Source organism: Oncorhynchus clarkii, chromosome 24 (genome assembly GCF_045791955.1).
Source record: "Oncorhynchus clarkii lewisi isolate Uvic-CL-2024 chromosome 24, UVic_Ocla_1.0, whole genome shotgun sequence".
NCBI classification, from domain to species: Eukaryota; Metazoa; Chordata; class Actinopteri; order Salmoniformes; family Salmonidae; genus Oncorhynchus; species Oncorhynchus clarkii.
In genome coordinates, this window is record NC_092170.1 from 34734668 (window position 1) to 34759667 (window position 25000).

Genomic DNA, 25000 nt, shown 5'->3' on the forward strand with positions numbered 1-25000 from the left:
AAGGAGGTTTTCACTCAAAATCTCACGAAACATGGCCCCATTCATTATTTCCTTTACACGGATCAGTCGTCCTGGTCCCTTTGCAGAAAAACAGCCTCAAAGCATGATGTTTCCACCCCCATGCTTCACAGTAGGTATGGTGTTCTTTGGATGCAACTCAGCATTCTTTGTCCTCCAAACACGACAAGTTGAGTTTTTACCAAAAAGTTATATTTTGGTTTCATCTGACCATATGACATTCTCCCAATCTTCTTCTGGATCATCCAAATGCTCTCTAGCAAACTTCAGATGGGCCAGGCCATGTACTGGCTTAAGCAGGGGGACACGTCTGGCACTGCAGGTTTTGAGTCCCTGGCAGTGTAGTGTGTTACTGATGGTAGGCTTTGTTACTTTGGTCCCAGCTCTCTGCAGGTCATTCACTAGGTCCCCCCGTGTGGTTCTGGGATTTTTGCTCACCGTTCTTGTGATCATTTTGACCCCACGGGGTGAGATCTTGTGTGGAGCCCCAGATCGAGGGAGATTATCAGTGGTCTTGTATGTCTTCCATTTCCTAATAATTGCTCCCACAGTTGATTTCTTCAAACCAAGCTGCTTACCTATTGCAGATTCAGTCTTCCCAGCCTGGTGCAGGTCTACAATTTTGTTTCTGGTGTCCTTTGACAGCTCTTTGGTCTTGGCCATAGTGGAGTTTGGAGTGTGACTTTTTGAGGTTGTGGACAGGTGTCTTTTATACTGATAACAAGTTCAAACAGGTGCCATTAATACAGGTAATGAGTGGAGTACAGTGGAGCCTCTTAAAGAAGAAATTACAGGTCTGTGAGAGCCAGAAATCTTGCTTGTTTGTAGGTGACCAAATACTTATTTTCCACCACAATTTGCAAATAAATTCATAAAAAATCTTACAATGTGATTTTCTGGATTTTTTTTCTTCTCATTTTGTCTGTCATAGTTGAAGTGTACCTATGATGATGAATTACAGGCCTCTGTCATCTTTTTAAGTGGGAGAACTTGCACAATTGGTGGCTGACTAAATGTTTCTGCTAATAATTTCCAACATTTTAGTAGGCTATTTGTTTGTCAACTTGTCTATATTTAGATACATGCAGCTTCTTTTGTGTCATTATATGTTGCCCTAGAAAACTAAATAAACCCTTTCTCACCAGAATAATGTAATTGATCGATAGAATTGAATGCTTCAATCTAGTTAACATCTGTCATCTCTGCTTCTTTCACAGCGCAAAGATGTTTAGGGACCGGGGAGAAAATGCGATAGGCTAACAACAACAACAACAACAAACGGGAAAGATTTTCTGTGCAAAATGTCCAAATGACATCAGTTTGACCGGTTGTAAGGAAATACAAAGCTGTGAAAATGACCCAACGTGTTTCTGATCAGATTTCAGTTCGACTTAGATCCATATTTTATGTGTTTGAAATACTAACAGTTTTTATGATGCTGATAAAGAAAGCACCTTTACAGACGGTCCCTAACTGCACATTCACATTCTCTGAAGATGCTGAACGAAATCATGTTCCTCCAGTCCTGTTCCTGAGTCCAATTTTAGCCTAATTTTACTGCAAGAAATGCTTAATTCTGCAGGAGTTAATATTAAGGCAATGTGAGAGTTTATCAACCTACAGTCAGTGTCCATTTAAGCCATCTGAACAGTAGGCTACAGTTCCCTTGACGTGCAACAGGCCTATTTGAAGTCCTGTGTTGTGGCTGTTGAATTTGTACAGAGCCTCACAATCATCACATCACTACACTGCTATCATCCTCTTCTACCACTTCACCTAATCTTTCCCAAACATGACTTTTCTGGTCCTGGTTTCTGGTCCTGGTTTCTGGTCCTGGTTTCTGGTCCTGGTTTCTCATTATTTTCAATTCTCCATTTCACAGCTTATCTCTTATTGAATTAAACTCCGACATTGTTCTTTTTTCCTCCGTGGGTCAATGTTAACTTTTTCTGCCCGTTTTCTGCCGTTCCCAAAATCATTTATTTGCCGATTGGCTGTGTCGGCTATTTGCCACGCATATAGTTAACCCCTAAAGTTTAGGTTTAGTACTAATACCAGATAGATTAAAATAATGAAAGAAAAACCTCAATGTAGCGATATAAATTGCACCAGAATGATACATTTCTGGATTTTTTAAAGTTATTATCTTCTCTTTATTCAACCCGCCTGTCACGTTCTGACCTTAGTTCCTTCGTTTTGTCTTTGTTTTAGTGTGATCAGGGCGTGAGTTGGGGTGGGTAGTCTATGTTCCTTTTTCTATGATTTGGGATTTCTGTGTTTGGCCTGGTATGGTTCTAAATCAGAGGCAGTTGTCAATCGTTGTCCCTGATTGAGAACCATACTTAGGTAGCCTGGTTGTCCCTGATTGAGAACCATACTTAGGTAGCCTGGTTGTCCCTGATTGAGAACCATACTTAGGTAGCCTGGTTGTCCCTGATTGAGAACCATACTTAGGTAGCCTGGTTGTCCCTGATTGAGAACCATACTTAGGTAGCCTGGTTGTCCCTGATTGAGAACCATACTTAGGTAGCCTGGTTGTCCCTGATTGAGAACCATACTTAGGTAGCCTGGTTGTCCCTGATTGAGAACCATACTTAGGTAGCCTGGTTGTCCCTGATTGAGAACCATACTTAGGTAGCCTGGTTGTCCCTGATTGAGAACCATACTTAGGTAGCCTGGTTGTCCCTGATTGAGAACCATACTTAGGTAGCCTGGTTGTCCCTGATTGAGAACCATACTTAGGTAGCCTGGTTTCACTGTTGAGTTGTGGGTGATTATTTTCCGTGTCAGTGTTTGCGTCACACGGGACTGTTTCGTTCTTTCACTTTGTTATTTAGTATTTTGTAGTGTTCAGTTTGTCTTATTAAAATGGACACTTACCACGCTGCAAATTGGTCCGATATCTCTTACTCCTCTTCAGAAGAAGAGGACGAGCGTTACACTGCCCTCCCATAAGATACTGTATAACAGCAGGGACTGCAAGTTAGCAGTCAACCCGAGCATCACTAGTGTGTATGTGTGTGTGTGTGTGTGTGTGTGTGTGTGTGTGTGTGTGTGTGTGTGTGTGTGTGTGTGTGTGTTCTTCCGAGTGTTTATTTTAGGCTTGCAAAGGGAGGTTATTTACTGGAAACTTTCAAAGTTTACCAGTAAACTACCAGAATTGTATATTTTTCAAGGATTTTATGTAACCTGTCACACGATGTCTAGTGGACCTTTTTGTACTTCAGATTAGGTGTCTAAGAGTCTCTGGTCTTATCGCATGATAATTTGGGGCGGCAGGTAGCCTAGTGGTTAGAGGCAGGTAGCCTAGTGGTTAGAGGCAGGTAGCCTAGTGGTTAGAGGCAGGTAGCCTAGTGGTTAGAGGTAGGTAGCCTAGTGGTTAGAGGCAGGTAGCCTAGTGGTTAGAGGCAGGTAGCCTAGTGGTTAGAGGCAGGTAGCCTAGTGGTTAGAGGTAGGTAGCCTAGTGGTTAGAGGCAGGTAGCCTAGTGGTTAGAGGCAGGTAGCCTAGTGGTTAGAGGTAGGTAGCCTAGTGGTTAGAGGCAGGTAGCCTAGTGGTTAGAGGCAGGTAGCCTAGTGGTTAGAGGCAGGTAGCCTAGTGGTTAGAGGTAGGTAGCCTAGTGGTTAGAGGCAGGTAGCCTAGTGGTTAGAGGCAGGTAGCCTAGTGGTTAGAGGCAGGTAGCCTAGTGGTTAGAGGCAGGTAGCCTAGTGGTTAGAGGCAGGTAGCCTAGTGGTTAGAGGCAGGTAGCCTAGTGGTTAGAGGTAGGTAGCCTAGTGGTTAGAGGCAGGTAGCCTAGTGGTTAGAGGCAGGTAGCCTAGTGGTTAGAGCATTAGGCCAGTAACCAGCAGGTTGCTAGATTGAATCCCCAAGGTACAAATCTGTTGTTCTGCCCCTGAACAAGGCAGTTAACCCACTGTTCCTAGGCCGTCATTGTAAATAAGAATATGTTCTGAAATGACTTGCCTAGTTAAATAAAAAACTTTTAAAAATTGAAAATAGAATGACGAAGCTGTTTAACATCCTTAATATAAACCATCAACTAGTGACAACATCAAAACTATGAAATAACACATAAGGAATCATGTAGTAACCAAATAAGTGTTAAACAAATCCAAATATATTTTATATTTGAGATTCTTCAAAGTAGCCACCCTTTACCTTGACGACAGCTTTGCACACTTTTGGCATTCTCTCAACCAGCTGCATGAGGTGGTCACCTGGAATGCATTTCACTTAACAGGTGCGCCTTGTTAAAAGCTCATTTGTGGAATTTCTTTCCTTCTTAAGGCATTTGAGACAATAAGTTGTGTTGTGAGAGGGTAGGGTGGTATACAGGAGATAGCCCTGTTTGGTAAAATACCAAGTCCATATCATGGCAAGAACAGCTCAAATATCCAAAGCGAAATGACAGTCCATCATTACTTTAAGACATGAAGATCAGTCAATCCGGAACATGTCAAGAACTTTGAAAGTTTCTTCAAGTGCAGTCGCAAAAACCATCAAGCGCTATGATGAAACTGGCTCTCATGAGGACCGTCACAGGAAAGGAAGACCCGAGTTACCTCTGCTGCAGAGGATAAGTTGATTAGAGTTACCAGCCTCAAAAATTGCAGCCTAAATAAATGCTTCACAGAGTTCAAGTAACACACATCTCAACATCAACTGATCAGAGGAGACTGTGTGAATCAGGCCTTTATGGTCGAATTGCTACAAAGAAACCACTACTAAAGGACACCAATAAGAAGAAGAGACTTGCTTGGGCCAAAAAACACAAGCAATGGACATTAGACCAGTGGAAATCTGTCCTTGGTCTGATGAGTCCAAATTTGAGGTATTTGGTTCCAACTGCCGTGTCTTTGTGAGACACAGAGTAGGTGAACGGATGATCTCCGCATGTGTGGTTCCCACCATGAAGCATGGGGGAGGAGGTGTGATGGTGTGGGTGTGCTTTGCTGGTGTGAGGGTGGTTTGCTGTCTGTGATTTATTTAGAATTCAAGGCACACTTAACCAGCATGGCTACCAAAGCATTCTGCGGCAATACGCCATCCTATCTGGTTTGTGATTAGTGGGACTATCATTTGTTTTTCAATAGGACAATGACCCAACACACCTCCAGGCAGTGTAAGGGCTATTTGACCAATAAGGAGAATGGTGGAGTGCTGCATCAGATGACCTGGCCTCCACAATCACCCGACCTCAACCAAATTAAGATGGTTTGTGTAACGGTTTTCTGTATGTGAAGGAGAGTCGGACCAAAATGCAGCGTGTCGATTGCGATCCATGTTTTAATAAACAAACGTAAAACACGAATCAATACAAACACTACAAAATAAAGAACGTAACGAAAACCTAAACAGCCTATCTGGTGAAAACACATAGACAGGAACAATCACCCACAAACACACAGTGAAACCCAGGCTACCTAAATATGGTTCCCAATCAGAGACAATGACGAACACCTGCCTCTGATTGAGAACCATATCAGGCCGAACATAGAACTGGACAAACTAGACATGTAACATAGAATGCCCACTCAGATCACACCCTGACCAACCAAAACATAGAAACATACAAAGTAAACTATGGTCAGGGTGTGACAGTTTGGGATGAGTTGGATCAAGAGTGTGCAAAGCTGTCATCAAGGCAAAGGGTGGCTACTTTGACGAATCTAAAATCTAAAATACATTTTGATTTGTTTAACACTTTTTTGCTTACTACAGTACACGATTCCATCTGTGTTATTTCATAGTTTTGATGTTGTCACGAGTTGATGGTTTATCTATTATTCTACAATGTAGAAAATATAAAAAATGAGGTGTTAGGGTAGGTGTGTACAAACTTTAGACTGGTACTGTATATATATATTTATTTTTTTACACACTTTTATTTATTTTATTATGTCAGTACGTATTTGTTGTCAATGTTTTGATGTCAAACTGCTGGCAGTTGTACATAAAGTAAATAGTTGGAAAAGTCTTCTAGCCGTTGGTAGAGCATGGCGCTTGCAACGGCAGGATAGTGGGTTCGATTCCCGGGACCGCCTATGAGACGCTTGGGATAAAAGCGCAAATATTATAAAATAATGCCATTGTTGATTACATGCTTTTTTCATTAATTAGGCTATTTTCTCTTGAACCATATGGTCTATCTACTAGAAACTTATTCAAGTATAAAATACAAAAGTTACGATAGATTGCCATAGATTTTCTGTTAATTACCCAAACTGCTGACGATTGCATTAACTTTGATAAACTAGTGGTAGCTTTGCAACCCCAGTTTATTTATAATGAACCACAGAATCCACTGCAGCCCAATGAGCCGTAACTCCTCAGGGAGTAGAAACACAAACACACACATATTCACACACACATACTGTACACACACACACATACACACTGATGGAGTAAAAATACACACTGATGGAGTACACATACACACTGATGGAGTACACATACACACTGATGGAGTACACATACACACTGATGGAGTACACATACACACTGATGGAGTACACATACACACTGATGGAGTACACATACACACTGATGGAGTACACATACACACTGATGGAGTACACATACACACTGATGCAGTACACATACACACTGATGGAGTACACATACACACTGATGGAGTACACATACACACTGATGGAGTACACATACACACTGATGGAGTACACATACACACTTATGGAGTACACATACACACTGATGGAGTACACATACACACTTATGGAGTACACATACACACTGATGGAGTACACATACACACTTATGGAGTACACATACACACTGATGGAGTACACATACACACTGATGGAGTACACATACACACTAATGGAGTACACATACACACTGATGGAGTACACATACACACTGATGGAGTACACATACACACTGATGGAGTACACATACACACTGATGGAGTACACATACACACTTATGGAGTACACATACACACTTATGGAGTACACATACACACTGATGGAGTACACATACACACTGATGGAGTACACATACACACTGATGGAGTACACATACACACTGATGGAGTACACATACACACTGATGGAGTACACATACACACTGATGGAGTACACATACACACTGATGGAGTACACATACACTATGATGTCAGAGGCCACTATGATGATAGAGGCCACTATGATGATAGAGGCCACTATGATGTCAGTGGCCACTATGATGATAGAGGCCACTATGATGTCAGAGACCACTATGATGTCAGAGACTACTATGATGTCAGAGACTACTATGATGTCAGAGACCACTATGACGTCAGAGACCACTATGATGTCAGAGACCACTATGATGTCAGAGACCACTATGATGTCAGAGACCACTATGATGTCAGAGACTACTATGATGTCAGAGACTACTATGATGATAGAGGCCACCATGACGACAGAGACTACTATGATGACACACCAAATGTATTTGATGACTCTTCTTCTAATGCCTCTTCAGGGGAAAGTTTTCCAAAAGTAACTGAAAGTAATCAGATCACGTTTCTGAGTTTGGGTAATCCAAAAGTTAAGTTTTTGGACAGGTAACTAGTAACTGGAATGGATTACATTTAGAAAGTAACCTACCCAACCCTGCACACACACACACACACTTTCTCTCTCTCTGTCTCTCTCTCTCTCTCTTTCTGCATATACCAACACTACAGTATAGGCTACTCTGAAAGTGTGTATGTGTGTGTGCGTGCACGTGCACATGTAATGTGGTGTTTTGGACCTTAATCTCAACAGTACTATTCATTACTGGGTTTGTAGCTGGCTGGCGCCACGAGGGACGGTGGGAGAGAGGGAATCAATACTAACAGACTGCATACACACACACAAGTGTACGCAAGGGTCTGTGTGTGTGTGTGTGTGTGTGTGTGTGTGTGTGTGTGTGTGTGTGTGTGTGTGTGTGTGTGTGTGTGTGTGTGTGTGTGTGTATGTGTGTGTGTGTGTGCGTGCGTGCGTGTGTGTGTGTGTGTGTGTGTGCGTGTGTGTGTGTGTGTGTGTGTGTATGTGTGTGTGTGTGTGTGTGCGTGTGTGTGTGTGTGTGTGTGTGTGTGTGTGTGTGTGTGTGTGTAGACGTAATGCAATTATACTGAGCTAAACGGAATGTGTGAAGGTTTCATGGGGGAATCCAAAGCACCACTCCTGTTTGGAGCATCGGACAGAAATGTGCCAACCTGGTACAATCTTTAATTTGGGAATATCCCCCATTTTCACAGAGCGAGGCTAACGAACGCTGATATTCAATTAACAAGCGTAATTATAATCAACTCTGGTGAGTTTGACAGGTTGGATGGTTACTGAGGAGTGACTGGTCTTTCTCACCAATTGAGACTTATAAGTGACTGGGATGGTGTGTGAAGGAGAGAGAAATAGTTTGTACATCTTCACATTAAGTAGATTGATTCCCTGTCTCCTACCCTCTCTGTCTCCTACCCTCGCTATCTGTCTCCTACCCTCGCTATCTGTCTCCTACCCTCTCTGTCTGTCTCCTACCCTCTCTGTCTGTCTCCTACCCTCGCTGTCTGTCTCCTACCTTCGCTGTCTGTCTCCTACCCTCTCTGTCTCCTACCCTCACTATCTGTCTCCTACCCTCTCTGTCTGTCTCCTACCCTCGCCGTCTTTCTCCTACCCTCGCTGTCTGTCTCCTACACTCGCTGTCTGTCTCCTACCCTCGCTATCTCTCTCTGTCTCTCTCACCTCCTCTTCCTTTCCACAATGGAGGGGACATAAACACACTTACAGCACCCACTCAATCTTTAGTTACATCCTGTTAGTGTGATAGCATTAGCAGCCTGCCTGGCTGTTGCCATGGTGATTGGAACCATGAGATGAGTGACAGGTGGGTGGGGCCAGTGTGATGGGATAACGTGAGTCACTATAGATCCCTGGCAGGAAACAGGTGCAGGTTGCAGGTAGTAATAATGCTGGGAGGTTGAGGTCCTTCAGAGTGTGAGGCAGTGATCCCATCTAGGGGGTTGGGTTGCTGTTCAGCACTTAGTGACAAATGGATTGGTAAAGACAGTTATACAAGTGATTGAATGACTTTCCTCCTGATGTGTTTACATACCTGCCTCCCAGTTACTAAGTGAATGAAGAGCATGGTATCGATGATGATGATGATGATGATGATGATGATCACTCTGCTATTCAGGTAAGGTTACTGAAGGGATAAATAGAATGGAATAGAAATTAAATTAAATGTAATGACTTTAACATTAGATAGACTCACATGTCATGTTATCCTATCTCTATTCTTCATGGTGCTGAAATGATTAGGACTATGTTAATTAAAAGGCTGGCATGGCAACAAGAGGCCAGAGCGAACTTGGCATGCACACACATACACACACACCTACTCTGCCTGTCTGCCTCACACCCACACACACATACATACATACACACACACCGACTCTGCCTGTCTGCCTCACACCCACATACACACATGCATATACACACACACATGCAGAGGAAGCAGTTGTCCCCTAGTGCATTGTGGGATGGGGTGGGGTCTGTGCCTCGAGCAGAAACACCTCGGAACTCTTGGGGGTGCGGGGGGGCACAAGAGAGAAGTAGAACAAAGCAGTGCTGCTAGGGGCAGAGAGGAAGACAGAGAATGTGGTAGAGAGAAGATGCATACAGAGAGGGATAGAGAGGGAGAGGAGAGCGAGAGAGAGAGGGAGAGGAGAGAGAGAGGAGAGGGAGAGAGAGAGAGTGAAGGAGGGAGAGGAGAGAGAGAGATGGAGGGAGAGGAGAGAGAGAGAGAGAGAGAGAGAGAGAGAGTAGCAGATAGAGAGAGTAGATAGAGGAGAGAGAGATGGAGAGGAGAGAGAGCGAGAGAGAGAGAGAGAGAGAGAGAGAGAGTAGCAGAGAGAGAGAGATATAGTGAAGGAGGGAGAGGAGAGAGAGAGAGAGAGAGAGAGTAGCAGAGAGATAGAGAGTAGCAGAGAGAGAGAGTAGCAGAGAGAGAGAGTAGCAGAGAGAGAGAGAGAGGAGAGAGATAGAGGAGAGAGAGAGATAGAGGGAAGGAGGGAGAGGAGAGAGAGAGGGAGAGGGAGAGAGAGAGTAGCAGAGAGAGAGAGAGAGTGGGGTGGGTGGAGGTAGAGAGCTGGTAAGTCTTTAGATCCTATTTGCAAATATACTCAGAGGACCTAGCCATACCCTCCTACAATAGTTCACCTCTCTCTCTCTCTCTCGCTCTCTCTCTCTCTCTCTCTCTCCACCCCGCTCTCCACATATGTATTATCTTACCCTCCTATCTAATCCAATCCCCTCACTCATACCCTCACACCACACACAAACACTCAATGTGTACAGTGTCGTGTGTGCGTATCAGTATGTGTTTGTGTGTATCTCTGCAGTTCCAGTGTCCACTGACCTGCCGACCAGTAGGAACTCCCCCACCAGTCCCTGTCGTCTCATGGCCATGAGGATGTTCCTGACTGTCATGCCCTCACAGAAGCAGGCTACCACCCTGGCCTTGGGCAGGTGGGCTCTGAGACGCTCCAGCAGCCTATCAAAACTCTTCTCCCCTGCGTTGCTCCAGATCTTACCTATCATAGGACACATCAGGAGATGAGGTAAGTGATCAAGGAGCTTTAGAAGTCATTTAATTGTCCCTGTTTCACTTCATGTAATTTCCCCAAGGGAAACTTACCTAATATCTTATTCACCACATAGTGCACTATTTTTGCACATGGCTGGAGATAAAACTAGTGCACTAAATAGGATGTAATCTGCCCCGAGGTGGTTCCATGTGGCACGCACACTAGATGTACTTCCTGGTTAATGACATCACCAGTAGGAGCTTACCAGAGTGGGCGATGCAGATGCCCTCCTTGGCAGCCATATCCTTGAACGCCTCCATCCCACTCTCCCCGTAGTTACCTAGGAGACAGGAGAGAGGGCGGTGAGTGACAGGAAGAGAGGACAGGGGAAAGAGAGAAAGAGAGGAAGAGATTACATGTTTAATGTATAGAATGCTCAACGAGAGTAATAGTCTCAGTTCTAAATGAAGACACACAGAGAAAGAAAGAGAGAGAGAGAGACAGAGAGAGAGAGAGAGAGAGAGAGAGAGAGACAGAGAGAGAGAGAGAGACAGAGAGAGAGAGAGAGAGAGAGAGAGAGAGACAGAGAGAGATAGAGAGAGAGAGAGAGAGAGAGAGAGAGAGAGAGTGACAGAGACAGAGACAGAGACAGAGAGACAGAGAGAGGGAGTCCCGGTGCACAATTGGCCCAGCGTCGTTAGGGTTTGGCCAGGGTAGGCTGTAATTTTTTAAATAATTTGTTCTTAACTGACTTGCCTAGTTAAATAAAGGTTAAATAAAATAAATAAATAAATAGCAGATAAGAAGAGGAAGTGGATGACCTGGAATTGATGCAAATGAAGGGGAGTGCATAGTGACAGTGTTTGATAGGATTCCCTTCTCTTTCTCTCTCTTGTTCTCCCTGTCTTTCCATCTCACCGTCTCCTTCATCTCTCCTTCTATTTTATTCCCTCCTTCATCTTCATCAATTTTTACTTATCAGTTTTTTCACAAGATCATTAATCTCCCAGCTCTGATTCCCTCACAAGTCCCAGTGGGCTCCAAACACCAAATGATTACACAGAGAATTTACAATGTAATAGTATCAGATCTGTACTGATGTAGTTAGCAGGAGCAGAGCCCATGTAGCCAGGTGTAAAATCCTGTGTGTGTGTTGGTCAGAGGAGGCTGGTGGGAGGAGCTATTGGAGGATGGGCTCATTGTAATGGCTGGAATGGAATCAATAGAATGGTACCAAACACATTAAACAGCTCAGTACATCAGTCAGTACATCAGTCAGTACATCACTCAGTACATCAGTCAGTACATCAGTCAGTACATCAGTCAGTACATCAGTCAGTACATCACTCAGTACATCACTCAGTACATCAGTCAGTACATCAGTCAGTACATCAGTCAGTACATCAGTCAGTACATCAGGCGACGTGAAAGGAAGGCCCAGGAAATTTGTTAAAGACTCCAGCCACCCATGCCATAGACTGTTCTCTCTGCTTCCGTACTGATGCATCAAGTCTGACACCAACAGGCTCCTGAACAGCTTCTATCCCAAAGCCATAGACTGTTAAATAGCTAACAAAATAGCTACACAGACTATCTGAGTTGACTCTTAATTATCTCTCTGAGATAATTAAAGTTCACATGGCACTTATCGTAAGAGTAGGGGTGTTAACCCCGGTGTCCTGGCTAAATTCCCAATCTGGCCCTCAAACCATCACGGTCACCTAATCATCCCCAGTTTACAATTGGCTCATTCATCCCCCTCCTCTCCCCTGTAACTATTCCCCAGGTCGTTGCTGTAAATGAGAATGTGTTCTCAGTCAACTTACCTGGTAAAATAACAGATACATTAAAAAATAAAAAATAAATAAAAAACAAACCCAATGTGCGAACAAAATAGTGACTAAACACGGGTAAAACAGCACCCGGGAATAAACGGAAACATACCGACCTAACAATAAACAATCACGCACAAAGACATGAGGAAACAGAGGGCTAAATACACAACACATAATGAGGGAAATGAAACCAGGTGTGTGGGAAAACAAGACAACACAAATGGAAAATGAAAAATGGATCAGCGATGGCTAGAAGACCGGCGACATCGACCGCCGAACACCGCCCGAACAAGGAGGCATCGACTTCGGGAGAAGTCGTGACAGTGTTGGCTTTGGGGATGACCAGTGAGATATACCTGCTGGGGCACGTGCTCCAGCAGGTATTGGGTGTTGTTACCGTGACCAGTGAGCTGAGATAAGGCGGAGCTTTACCTAGCATAGACTTATAGATGACCTGGAGCCAGTGGGTCTGGCAACCAATATGAAGCGAGGGCCAGCCGACTAGAGCATACAGGTCGCAGTGGTGGGTGGTATATGGGGCTTTGGTGACAAAATGGATGGCCCTGTGATAGACTGCATCCAGTTTTCTGAGTAGAGTGTTGGAGGCTATTTTGTAAATGACATCGCCGAAGTCGAGGATCGGTAGGATAGTCAGTTTTACGAGGGTATGTTTGGCAACATGAGTGAAGGAGACTTTGTTGCGAAATAGGAAGCCAATTCTAGATTTAATTTTGGATTGGAGATGTTTGATATGGGTCTGGAAGGAGAGTTTACAGTCTAACCAGACACCTAGGTATTTGCAGTTGCCCACATATTCTAAGTCAGAACCGCCAAGAGTATGATGCTAGTCGGACGGGCAGGTGCAGTCGGTTGAAGAGCATGCATTTAGTTTTACTAGAGTTTAAGAGCAGTTGGAGGCCACGGAAGGAGTGTTGTATGGCATTGAAGCTCGTCTGGAGGTTAGTTAACACAGTGTCCAAAGAAGGGCCAGATGTATACAGAATGGTGTCGTCTGCGTAGAGGTGGATCAGAGAATCACCCGCAGCAAGAGCGACATCATTGATATATACAGAGAAAAGAGTCAGCCCGAGGATTGAACCCTGTGGTACCCCCATAGAGACTGCCAGAGGTCCGGACAACAGGCCCTCCGATTTGACACACTGAACTCTGTCTGCGAAGTAGTTGGTGAACCAGTCATTTGAGAAACAAAGGTTGTTAAATCTGCTGATAAGAATACGGTGATTGACAGAGTCGAAAGCCTTGGCCACTATATATATCTACCTCTATCACATTGTTAATATGGTACTGGAACTGACCCTGTATATATACAGTATAACTTCTTACTTTCTCATATTTTTCTTATTTCTTATTGTGTGTTTTAGTATTAGGTTGATATTGATAAGTGCATTGTTGAGCTGGCCAGAAAGGCATTTCACTGTCCTTGTGCACGTGACATTAAAACTGGAAAACACATGAAAACAACATGAAAACACATGAAAACAACATGAAAACACATAAAAACAACATGTTTGACTCCGTTCCACTGATTCCATTCCAGTTATTACAATGAGCCCGTCCTCTTATAGCTCCTCCCACCAGCATCCTCTGGTGTGCGTGTGTGTGCGTGTGCGTGTGCGTGTGCGTGTGTGTGGTCTTGGGTAGCAGGGCAACGTGTAAAGTCCTGTAATTAGTGTCTCAGTGAGAGGAGCAGGAGACAGATGGCACAGACAGCCCAACCCCTTACACACACACACACACACTCACACACGCTCACCCCATACCACACATACATACACACACTCAAACACACGTATGCCCATGTCCAAGCCAACAGACACTTACACACAAATACAGACACTTAATAAGCGCAAATTCACAGACATGCATTCTGTCCGGGGCCAGGCTATGTGATGTGTCTGACACTGTAAATTCCTGTGACAGAGAACAGATGTTGCCACGGAGATCGGAGGAGAGAAGATTCTTTAGACCCTGACATGACACCACTTACAGGATACACACACATAAACACACTCAAATCCCCACATGAAAAAATGCTACAGTTTACTATAGAATACCTTAGTACTTACTATAGAAATCTATATAATGCTATAGTAATACAGTTGAAGTCGGAAGTTTACATACACTTAGGTTGGAGTCAACTTGTTTTTCAACCACTCCACAAATTTGTTGTTAACAAACTATAGTTTTGGCAAGTCGGTTAGGACATCTACTTTGTGCATGACACAAGTCATTTTTCCAACAATTGTTTACAGACAGATTATTTCACTTATAATTCACTGCATCACAATTCCAGTGGGTCAGAAGTTTACATACACTAAGTTGACTGTGCCTTTAAACAGCTTGGAAAATTCTAGAAAATTATGTCATGGCTTTAGAAGCTTCTGATAGGCTAATTTACATAATTTGAGTCAATTGGAGGTGTACCTGTGGATGTATTTCAAGGCCTACTTTCAAACTTGTATGCCTCCACAAGTCTGGTTCATCCTTGGGAGCAATTTCCAAACGCCTGAAGGTACCACGTTCATCTGTACACACAATAGTATGCAAGTATAAACACCATGGGACCACGCAGCCATCATACCACTCAGGAACGTACTGTGGTGCGAAAAGTGCAAATCAAACCCAGAACAACAGAGCACAACAGAGCAAAGGATGCTGGAGGAAACAGGTACGAAAGTATCTATATCCACGGTAAAACGAGTCCAATATCGGCATAACCTGAAAAGCCGCTCAGCAAGGAAGAAGCCACTGCTCCCAAACCGCCATTAAAAAAAACAGACTACGGTTTGCAACTGCACATGGGGACAAAGATCGTACTTTTTGGAGAAATGTCCTCTGGTCTGATGAAACACAAATAGAACTGTTTGGCCATAATGACCAACGTTATGTTTGGAGGAAAAAGGGGGATGTTTGCCAGCCAAATAACACCATCCCAACTTTGAAGCACGGGGGTGGCAGCATCGTGTTGTGGTGTTGCTTTGCTGCAGGAGGGACTGGTGCACTTCACAAAATTGATGGCATCATGAGGAGAAAAATTATGTGGATATATTGAAGCAAGATCTCAAGACATCAGTCAGGAAGTTAAAGCTTGGTCACAAATTGGTCTTCCAAATGGACAATGACCCCAAGCATACCTCCAAAGTTGTGGCAAAATAGCTTAAGGACAACAAAGTCAAGGTATTGGAGTGGCCATCACAAAGCCCTGACCTCAATCCTATAGAAAATGTGTGGGCAGAACTGAAAAAGCGTGTGCAAGCGAGGAGGCCTACAAATCTGACTCAGTTACACCAGCTCTGTCAGGAGGAATGGGCCAACATTCACCCAACTTATTGTGGGAAGCTTGTGGAAGGCTACCCGAAACGTTTGACACAAGTTAAACAATTTAAAGGCAATGCTACCAAATACTAATTGAGTGTATATAAACTTCTGACCCACTGTGAATGTAATGAAATAAATAAAAGCTGAAATAAATCATTCTCTCTACTATTATTCTGACATTTCACAGTCTTATAATAAAGTGGTGATCCTAACTGACCTAAGACAGGGAATTTTTACTAGGATTAAATGTCAGGAATTGTGAAAAACTGAGTTTAAATGTATTTGGCTAAGGTGTAAACTTCCGACTTCAACTGTATGTAGTATACTGTGGAATACTATACTACACACTGTAGTATCCCTCAATCGTGTGTAGTACTTACTATATCCTATATTATGTTGTAGTATACTGTAGAATACTATACTACACACTGTAGTATCCCTCAATCGTGTGCAGTACTTACTATATCCTATATTATGTTGTAGTATACTGTAGAATACTATACTACACACTGTAGTATCCCTCAATCGTGTGCAGTACTTACTATATCCTATATTATGTTGTAGTATACTGTAGAATACTATACTACACACTGTAGTATCCCTCAATCGTGTGCAGTACTTACTATATCCTATATTATGTTGTAGTATACTGTAGAATACTATACTACACACTGTAGTATCCCTCGATTGTATTGTACTTACTATATTATGTTGTAGTATACAAAAGCAGAAGCTTTGTTCAGACTCCAGTTCTACCTACTTACAGTAGGTAGCACTAACAAAACTACAGTAATTTACTGAGTGCATATGTTTTCAATACTGTGTATCAATATTAAGTATGAAAATGGATGCACTCACTACTGTAAGTCGCTCTGGATAAGAGCGTCTGCTAAATGACATATGTTAAATGTTAAAATGTACAGTGAATACTACAGTATACTACAGTAAAGTCCACAAAAACACTACAGTGAATACTATAGTATATAAATATAGTAATACTACACTATTTACAGTATACTATAGTAAAGTCCACAAAAACACTACAGTGAATACTATAGTATATAAATATAGTAATACTACACTATTTACAGTATACTATAGTATTTTTTATGTGGGTAAACACACACACACTCCAGCCCGAATGGCACGTAACCAGTCAAACTGGGAATCTATCTCATCTACACACACATCTATGCACAAAGACACAGTGAGAGAGCTAAGGAGAGCCTGCTTCCTGGCGGGAGTGAGGAAAATAGAGAGCAGAGAAACATATATCTCTATACACAATATAATAGCTTTAGAGACACAGAAGTGAGCAGAGCGGAACAGCAGCCAACAACACATAATGTGCTCTCCATTCGGTCTCAGCTGTGTCACAGCCGTTCCCATCACAATGGCAATTATCTGCTCAGGACAAACCAATTCTCACCAGGACTCTGGCTTACACTAGAAACACCTGACCACCCCTCATCTGTTCTCAGCTCATTCTCCTCCACTCAGATCTCCTCATCTTCTCGTTCAGTTATTTCCTCTCTGGTTTCTCCGTCATCCGTGGTATTCACTTGAAGTCATGGGTGAAGAGAAATACACAACGCAGAAGACGAGAGGTCAATAGATTACAAACGATCAAAGGACATTGTGTTTTGTTCTGTAATAGGGAAGTATTGATCAATAGGTCAGACACATGGGAGGAATTTCAGTCCGGGACTCATAGCTACATGGCAAGTTCTCATTGGTCCACATTGTTTATACTTTGAACCTGAAATAGGATACTTGTTATTTGGCCATTGGCCCAGTGTTATTGCAAGGAATTGTAATTGATCAACCACAGGCTAGGGCTGGGTTATAAAACTACACCCTGTCCCTTTGTTCTGTGGAGAGAATCACTGGAGAGAACCACTGAGGACAGGGGAGAATGAACATCTACCATCTACCTCCCCACATGATTTGTTCTCTTTGAATAAAGCTATTTTCCTCCCCCTGATTTTCTTTGGGGTCTGTGTTATTGAAGAGTAACATCAACTGCTAACAGTGAGGTATAACATAGATGCCAAATAGGAAATAGCGCCCACCAGTTCAGCTATTTAACACAGGAAAGGGCCCCAGAAGACCACTTTAGACTGTCGAGATGCATGGCCTGTATGGTCCAGTGGTTACTACCACAGCCACTATGGGTTCCAATCTGACCCGTGTCCTTTTGACAATTTCTCCTGCCTTTCCTTTCTCCTCTTCGCTGTCCTATCTAGATAAAAACACAAAGCCCTAAAACAAATAGACAGTACCAGTCAAAAGTTTGGACACACCTACTCATTTAAAGCTTTTTCTTTATTTTTACTATTTTATACATTGAAGAATAATAGTATAGACATCAAAACTATGAAATAACACATATGGAATCATGTAGTAACCAAAAGAAAGTGTTAAACAAATCCAAATATATTTTATATTTGAGATTCTTCAAAGTAGCCACCCTTTGCCTTGATGAAAGCTTTGCACAATCTTGGCATTCTCTCAACCAGCACCATGACGTAGTCACCTGGAATGCATTTCAATTAACAAGTGTGCCTTGTTAGAAGTTAATTTGTGGAATTTCTTTCCTTTTTAATGTGTTTGAGCCAATCAGTTTTGTTGTGACAAGGTAGTGGTAGTATACAGGAGATAGCCCTATTTGGTAAAAGACCAAGTCAATATTATGGCAAGAACAGCTCAAATAAGCAAAGAGAAGTTAAATTAAGGTCAGTCAATACAGAAAATGTCAAGAACTGAAAGTTTCTTCAAGTGCAGTCGCAAAAACCATCAAGCGCTATGATGAAACTGGCTCTCATGAGGACCGACACAGGAATGGAAGACCCAGAGTTACCTCTGCTGCAGAGGAGAAGTTCATTATAGTTACCAGCCTCAGAAATTGTAGCCCAAATAATTTCTTCACAGATGTTAAGATACACCCCGACTTTATATCACTGTCATGAAGAATTACGTCCATCCTGTGTCACTTTACTTGGACTAAGAAAATACACTTTATGACACTGTTATGAAGCATTATGACCACCATACTCATATAAGCCATATAGGCCCTTATATCAGTCATAAGTCAAAAAGAGGGTGTCTTGTCCTGCTCCTGAAATATGCACCTGCATTCATCCCAGTCATCAGCAACAGAGCATTGGAGTAGGTGCATGTCTGACGTCACTGTGTGTGCACAATGACAATGGTCATTTAATATAGTCTATTAAAAATGTTACATAAACATACTGTTGACGAGTAGGCTATGGTGTAATGGAATGTTTTGCCTTGTGTGGGAGATTTTATGGGCTTTGAAACTCTTATGTAGGTGTCATAACCAGCCATAAAGTAACTACCCTGGTAGGTTTAGTGGGCTTTGACACTCTTATGTAGGTGTTATAACCAGCCATAAAGTAACTACCCTGGTAGGTTTAGTGGGCTTTGACACTCTTATGTAGGTGTTATAACCAGCCATATAGTAACTACCCTTGTAGGTTTAGTGGGCTTTGACACTCTTATGTAGGTGTTATAACCTGCCATAAAGTAACTACCCTTGTAGGTTTAGTGGGCTTTGACACTCTTATGTAGGTATCATAACCAGCCATAAAGTAACTACCCTAGTAGGTTTAGTGGGCTTTGACACTCTTATGTAGGTATCATAACCAGCCATAAAATAACTACCCTGGTGGGTTTAGTGGGCTTTGACACTCTTATGTAGGTGTTATAACCAGCCATAAAGTAACTACCCTGGTAGGTTTAGTGGGCTTTGACACTCTTATGTGGGTGTTATAACCAGCCATATAGTAACTACCCTTGTAGGTTTAGTGGGCTTTGACACTCTTATGTAGGTGTTATAACCAGCCATATAGTAACTACCCTTGTAGGTTTAGTGGGCTTTGACACTCTTATGTAGGTATCATAACCAGCCATAAAGTAACTACCCTAGTAGGTTTAGTGGGCTTTGACACTCTTATGTAGGTATCATAACCAGCCATAAAATAACTACCCTGGTGGGTTTAGTGGGCTTTGACACTCTTATGTAGGTGTCATAATCAGCCATAAAGTAACTACCCTTGTAGGTTTAGTGGGCTTTGACACTCTTATGTAGGTATCATAACCAGCCATAAAGTAACTACCCTAGTAGGTTTAGTGGGCTTTGACACTCTTATGTAGGTATCATAACCAGCCATAAAGTAACTACCCTGGTAGGTTTAGTGGGCTTTGACACTCTTATGTAGGTGTCATAACCAGCCATAAAAGAACTACCCTGGTAGGTTTAGTGGGCTTTGACACTCTTATGTAGGTGTCATAACCAGCCATAAAGTAACTACCCTGGTAGGTTTAGTGGGCTTTGACACTCTTACGTAGGTGTTATAACCAGCCATAAAGTAACTACCCTGGTAGGTTTAGTGGGCTTTGACACTCTTATGTAGGTGTCATAACCAGCCATATAGTAACTACCCTGGTAGGTTTAGTGGGCTTTGACACTCTTATGTAGGTATCATAACCAGCCATAAAGTAACTACCCTGGTAGGTTTAGTGGGCTTTGACACTCTTATGTAGGTGTCATAATCAGCCATATAGTAACTACCCTGGTAGGTTTAGTGGGCTTTGACACTCTTACGTAGGTGTTATAACCAGCCATAAAGTAACTACCCTGGTAGGTTTAGTGGGCTTTGACACTCTTACGTAGGTATCATAATCAGCCATATAGTAACTACCCTGGTAGGTTTAGTGGGCTTTGACACTCTTACGTAGGTGTTATAACCAGCCATAAAGTAACTACCCTGGTAGGTTTAGTGGGCTTTGACACTCTTACGTAGGTGTCATAACCAGCCATAAAGTAATACAATATATGTCACAACAGGTCTAAATATATGTTTCATGACAGTGGTATGTCCATATTATTAACAGGTTATGACACGTTATGTCAGCTGTTATGACTTATTATTTCATGGTTATGACCGTGTCATAACACATTATGACACTGGGCGTCAAGTGAAGTCTTACCAAACATTCTATCTATGTTAGCAAAAACCTTCTGAGAACCTATTGGCGTTCGAGTTAAGAGTTAGGAGAACATTCCCTTAATGTCAAACAGAACATACCCAGAACGTGGTTACCATGTTCTCAGAATATACCATATTAAATGTTCAAGACATGTTTCCTAGGCCGTTGCAAGAGCATTCATGTGTCCAGTTTTCAGTGGGTTAGGAGAATATTCCATCAACGTCCCACCAAACATACACAGATGTTAGGCACGTTTCATGGGAAATTTGCAAGAACAATGTGTCCAGGTTTTTTTTTTTTTTTTTTTTTTTTTTTTTTTTAATTGTACCCCTTTTTCTCCCCAATTTCGTGGTATCCAATTGTTGTAGTAGCTACTATCTTGTCTCATCGCTACAACTCCCGTACGGGCTCGGGAGAGACGAAGGTTGAAAGTCATGCGTCCTCCGATACACAACGAAACCAAGCCACAGCGCGCATCCAACCCGGAAGCCAGCCGCACCAATGTGTCGAAGGAAACACCGTGCACCTGGCGACCTGGTTAGTGTGCACTGCGCCCAGCCCGCCACAGGAGTCGCTGGTGCGCGATGAGACAAGGACACCCCTACCGACCAAGCCCTCCCTAACCCGGGCGACGCTAGGGCCAATTGTGCGTCGCCCCACGGACCTCCCGGTCGCGGCCGGTTACGACAGAGCCTGGGCGCGAACCCAGGGACTCTGATGGCACAGCTAGCGATGCAGTACAGCGCCCTTAACCACTGCGCCACCCGGGAGGCCATGTGTCCAGTTTTCTGAGGGTCAGGAGAATATTCCATAAAAAAATGTTTTGGTTTCATTACACATCCCACCTTGTTACTGTTGTCAAGTCAACCAAGGCCCTGAACCACTGAACCATTCAGAACTCTTTGTCTGTTGTCAAGTCAATCAAGGCCCTGAACCACTGAACCATTCAGAACTCTTTGTCTGTTGTCAAGTCAATCAAGGCCCTGAACTACTGAACCTTTCAGAACTCTTTGTCTGTTGTCAAGTCAATCAACGCACTGAACCACTGAACCATTCAGAACTCTTTGTCTGTTGTCAAGTCAATCAAGGCCCTGAACCACTGAACCATTCAGAACTCTTTGTCTGTTGTCAAGTCAATCAAGGCCCTGAACCACTGAACCATTCAGAACTCTTTGTCTGTTGTCAAGTCAATCAAGGCCCTGAACCACTGAACCTTTCAGAACTCTTTGTCTGTTGTCAAGTCAATCAACGCCCTGAACCACTGAACCATTCAGAACTCTTTGTCTGTTGTCAAGTCAATCAAGGCCCTGAACCACTGAACCATTCAGAACTCTTTGTCTGTTGTCAAGTCAATCAAGGCCCTGAACCACTGAACCATTCAGAACTCTTTGTCTGTTGTCAAGTCAATCAAGGCCCTGAACCACTGAACCATTCAGAACTCTTTGTCTGTTGTCAAGTCAATCAAGGCCCAGAACCTCTGAACCATTCAGAACTCTTTGTCTGTTGTCAAGGATACTCAAACACAAAGTGCTTTTAATATACAGTGTTTTTCAATTTAAATATTTGACAAATGATTACATTTTGCATGTTGATTTATACAGTAATTATTATTCAACAGTCCTCACCTGGGATCTGATCTCACAACCTCTCGGGACACCGATCTTCCTTCAACACCACCATGTCCATGGCATGCATTAGTCATTCTGACTGTCATTGATTTGATTGACTTATTTCAGCAATTGAAGGGTTTTCAGTATAGTTGTCTTATGTTGGTAGGCCTTGTTAACCTGTTAAAATGACTTGACAGGGGTAAGCATTTGGGTGTGTTTGTGAGTATCCTTAACCTTGCCAACTGGCAAACAGCTATGAATGGATCAGTGGTTTATCAATAGGGCTTTGATTGGCTTTTGCAGAAGTAACAAGACGTGATGTGTAAGGAAACTTTAATATATATATATTTAAATTGTACCATGAGACTACATCCTGACAACTGATAAACAGAAATGTTCTGGCAACGTTCCCATGAAACGTGTCTAGAACATGAATATCTTATATTCCGATAACATGGCAATCATGTTCTGTGTATGTTTAGTGTGACATTGGTGAAATATTCTCCTAACCCACAAAAAACTGGACACATGAATATTCCTGCAATGTTACCATGAAACGTGTCAAGAACAATATCTTGTGTTCTGAGAACATGACAAACGTGTTGTGAGAACATGACAAACGTGTTCTGAGAACATGACAAACGTGTTCTGAGAACATGACAAACGTGTTCTGAGAACATGACAAACGTGTTCTGAAAACATGACAAACGTGTTCTGAGAACATGACAAACGTGTTCTGAGAACATGACAAACGTGTTCTGAGAACATGACAAACGTGTTCTGAGAACATGGCAAACGTGTTCTGAGAACATGACAAACGTGTTCAGAGAACATGACAAACGCGTTCTGAGAACATGACAAACGCGTTCTGAGAACATGACAAACGCGTTCTGAGAACATGACAAACGCGTTCTGAGAACATGACAAACGTGTTCTGAGAACATGACAAACGTGTTCTGAGAACATGACAAACGTGTTCTGAGAACATGGCAAACGTGTTCTGAGAACATGACAAACGCGTTCTGAGAACATGACAAACGCGTTCTGAGAACATGACAAACGCGTTCTGAGAACATGACAAACGCGTTCTGAGAACATGACAAACGCGTTCTGAGAACATGACAAACGCGTTCTGAGAACATGACAAACGTGTTCTGAGAACATGACAAACGTGTTCTGAGAACATGACAAACGTGTTCTGAGTACATGACAAACGTGTTCTGAGAACATGACAAACATGTTCTGAGAACATGACAAACGTGTTCTGAGAACATGACAAACGTGTTCTGAGAACATGACAAACGTGTTGTGAGAACATGACAAACGTGTTCTGAGAACATGACAAACGTGTTCTGAGAACATGACAAACGTGTTGTGTGCATGTTTGGTGGGAAGTTGATGTAATATTCCCCTAAGTGGAAGCCAGAGACAGACAGTGTGTTAGGCCTCAGTAATAACAACCATTATCTGCCACTGTAATGGACATCAATTCATTCTAAGTGAAATGGTCTCTCAACATCTCTCTCTCTCCATCTCTCTTCCTCTCTCCCTCCCTCCATCTCTCTCTCTCTCTCTCTCTCTCTCTATTGTTCATTACCTCTATCTCCCTCCTCCTCTTTCACTTTAATCCTGTGCTGCTTAAGATTTGTAATAACATGTCAAACATAGAAATGCCTGGCATAGAATGGCAGAAGGACATAGAAATGCCTAGGGTAGAATGGCAGAGTGACAGCCTATCATGTTTCAGAGAGACAGTTCAAGATAACAACTCAGTTTACACCTCAAATAGTGAGAGGTGGCAATACAGGCCAATACTCTCCAACACACACTCAATACACACATACACACAAGTTAGTGTCTGGCGAGGATATGTCTCTCCTACAACCTTAATATATTACACACACTAACACACACACCCATACACACACATATGTTGTATTTCCTAAAAAGATTTTAACTCCAACCAGATTATTCTGACCCTGTTTACCATGGCAACAACCCTGACATATCCCATTAATCACACACGCACAAAAGCACATCTACACACATAGACACTACCCATCACACACACAGACACAGACACACACACATACTCTCTCTTTCTCTCTCTCTCCCACACACTCCAATCCAACAGTTTTAATCCCCTGAGAGGTATCATCTCAGACCAAATAAGCACTGTCCATTTAATGTTCCCTCTCAGGAGACCAGACAGACAGCTCTGTCTGGGGTAGAGAGAGGGGGGATAGAGAGGGGGGGCAGTGGGATATAGAGAAGGAGAGGGGTTGAGAGAGAGAGAGATGTAGATAGGGAGGGGTTGTCACGAGGGGTTGTCATTTTGGTTTGGTAGGGTGTGACTAGGGGGGGTGTTCTTATCTAGGTGTTTTATTTCTATGTTGGCCTGGTATGGTTCCCAATCAGAGGCAGCTGTTTATCGTTGTCTCTGATTGGGGATCATATTTAGGCAGCCATTTCTCCACTGTGTTTTGTGGGTTCTTGTTTCTGTGTAGTTGCCTGTGAGCACTGCATAAACGTCACTGGTTGTGTATTCTTTGTTTTTTTTGTGCGGTTCACTTATCAATAAAATATGTGGAACCCAGATCACGCTGCA

At 42.8% G+C, this 25000-nt stretch overlaps 1 protein-coding gene across 1 annotated transcript in view; it reads right to left on the bottom strand.

Annotated features, from left to right (window-relative positions):
- Positions 1-25000, bottom strand: part of LOC139382525 (metabotropic glutamate receptor 5-like) — a 123981-nt gene that overhangs the window by 92758 nt on the left and 6223 nt on the right. The window contains exons 4-5 of the mRNA XM_071126620.1: positions 10861-10935; positions 10427-10601 (exon numbers count right to left, since the gene is read on the bottom strand). Coding sequence (XP_070982721.1) covers positions 10427-10601; positions 10861-10935 — 250 coding nt within the window. The remainder of the gene's footprint in view (positions 1-10426; positions 10602-10860; positions 10936-25000) is intronic.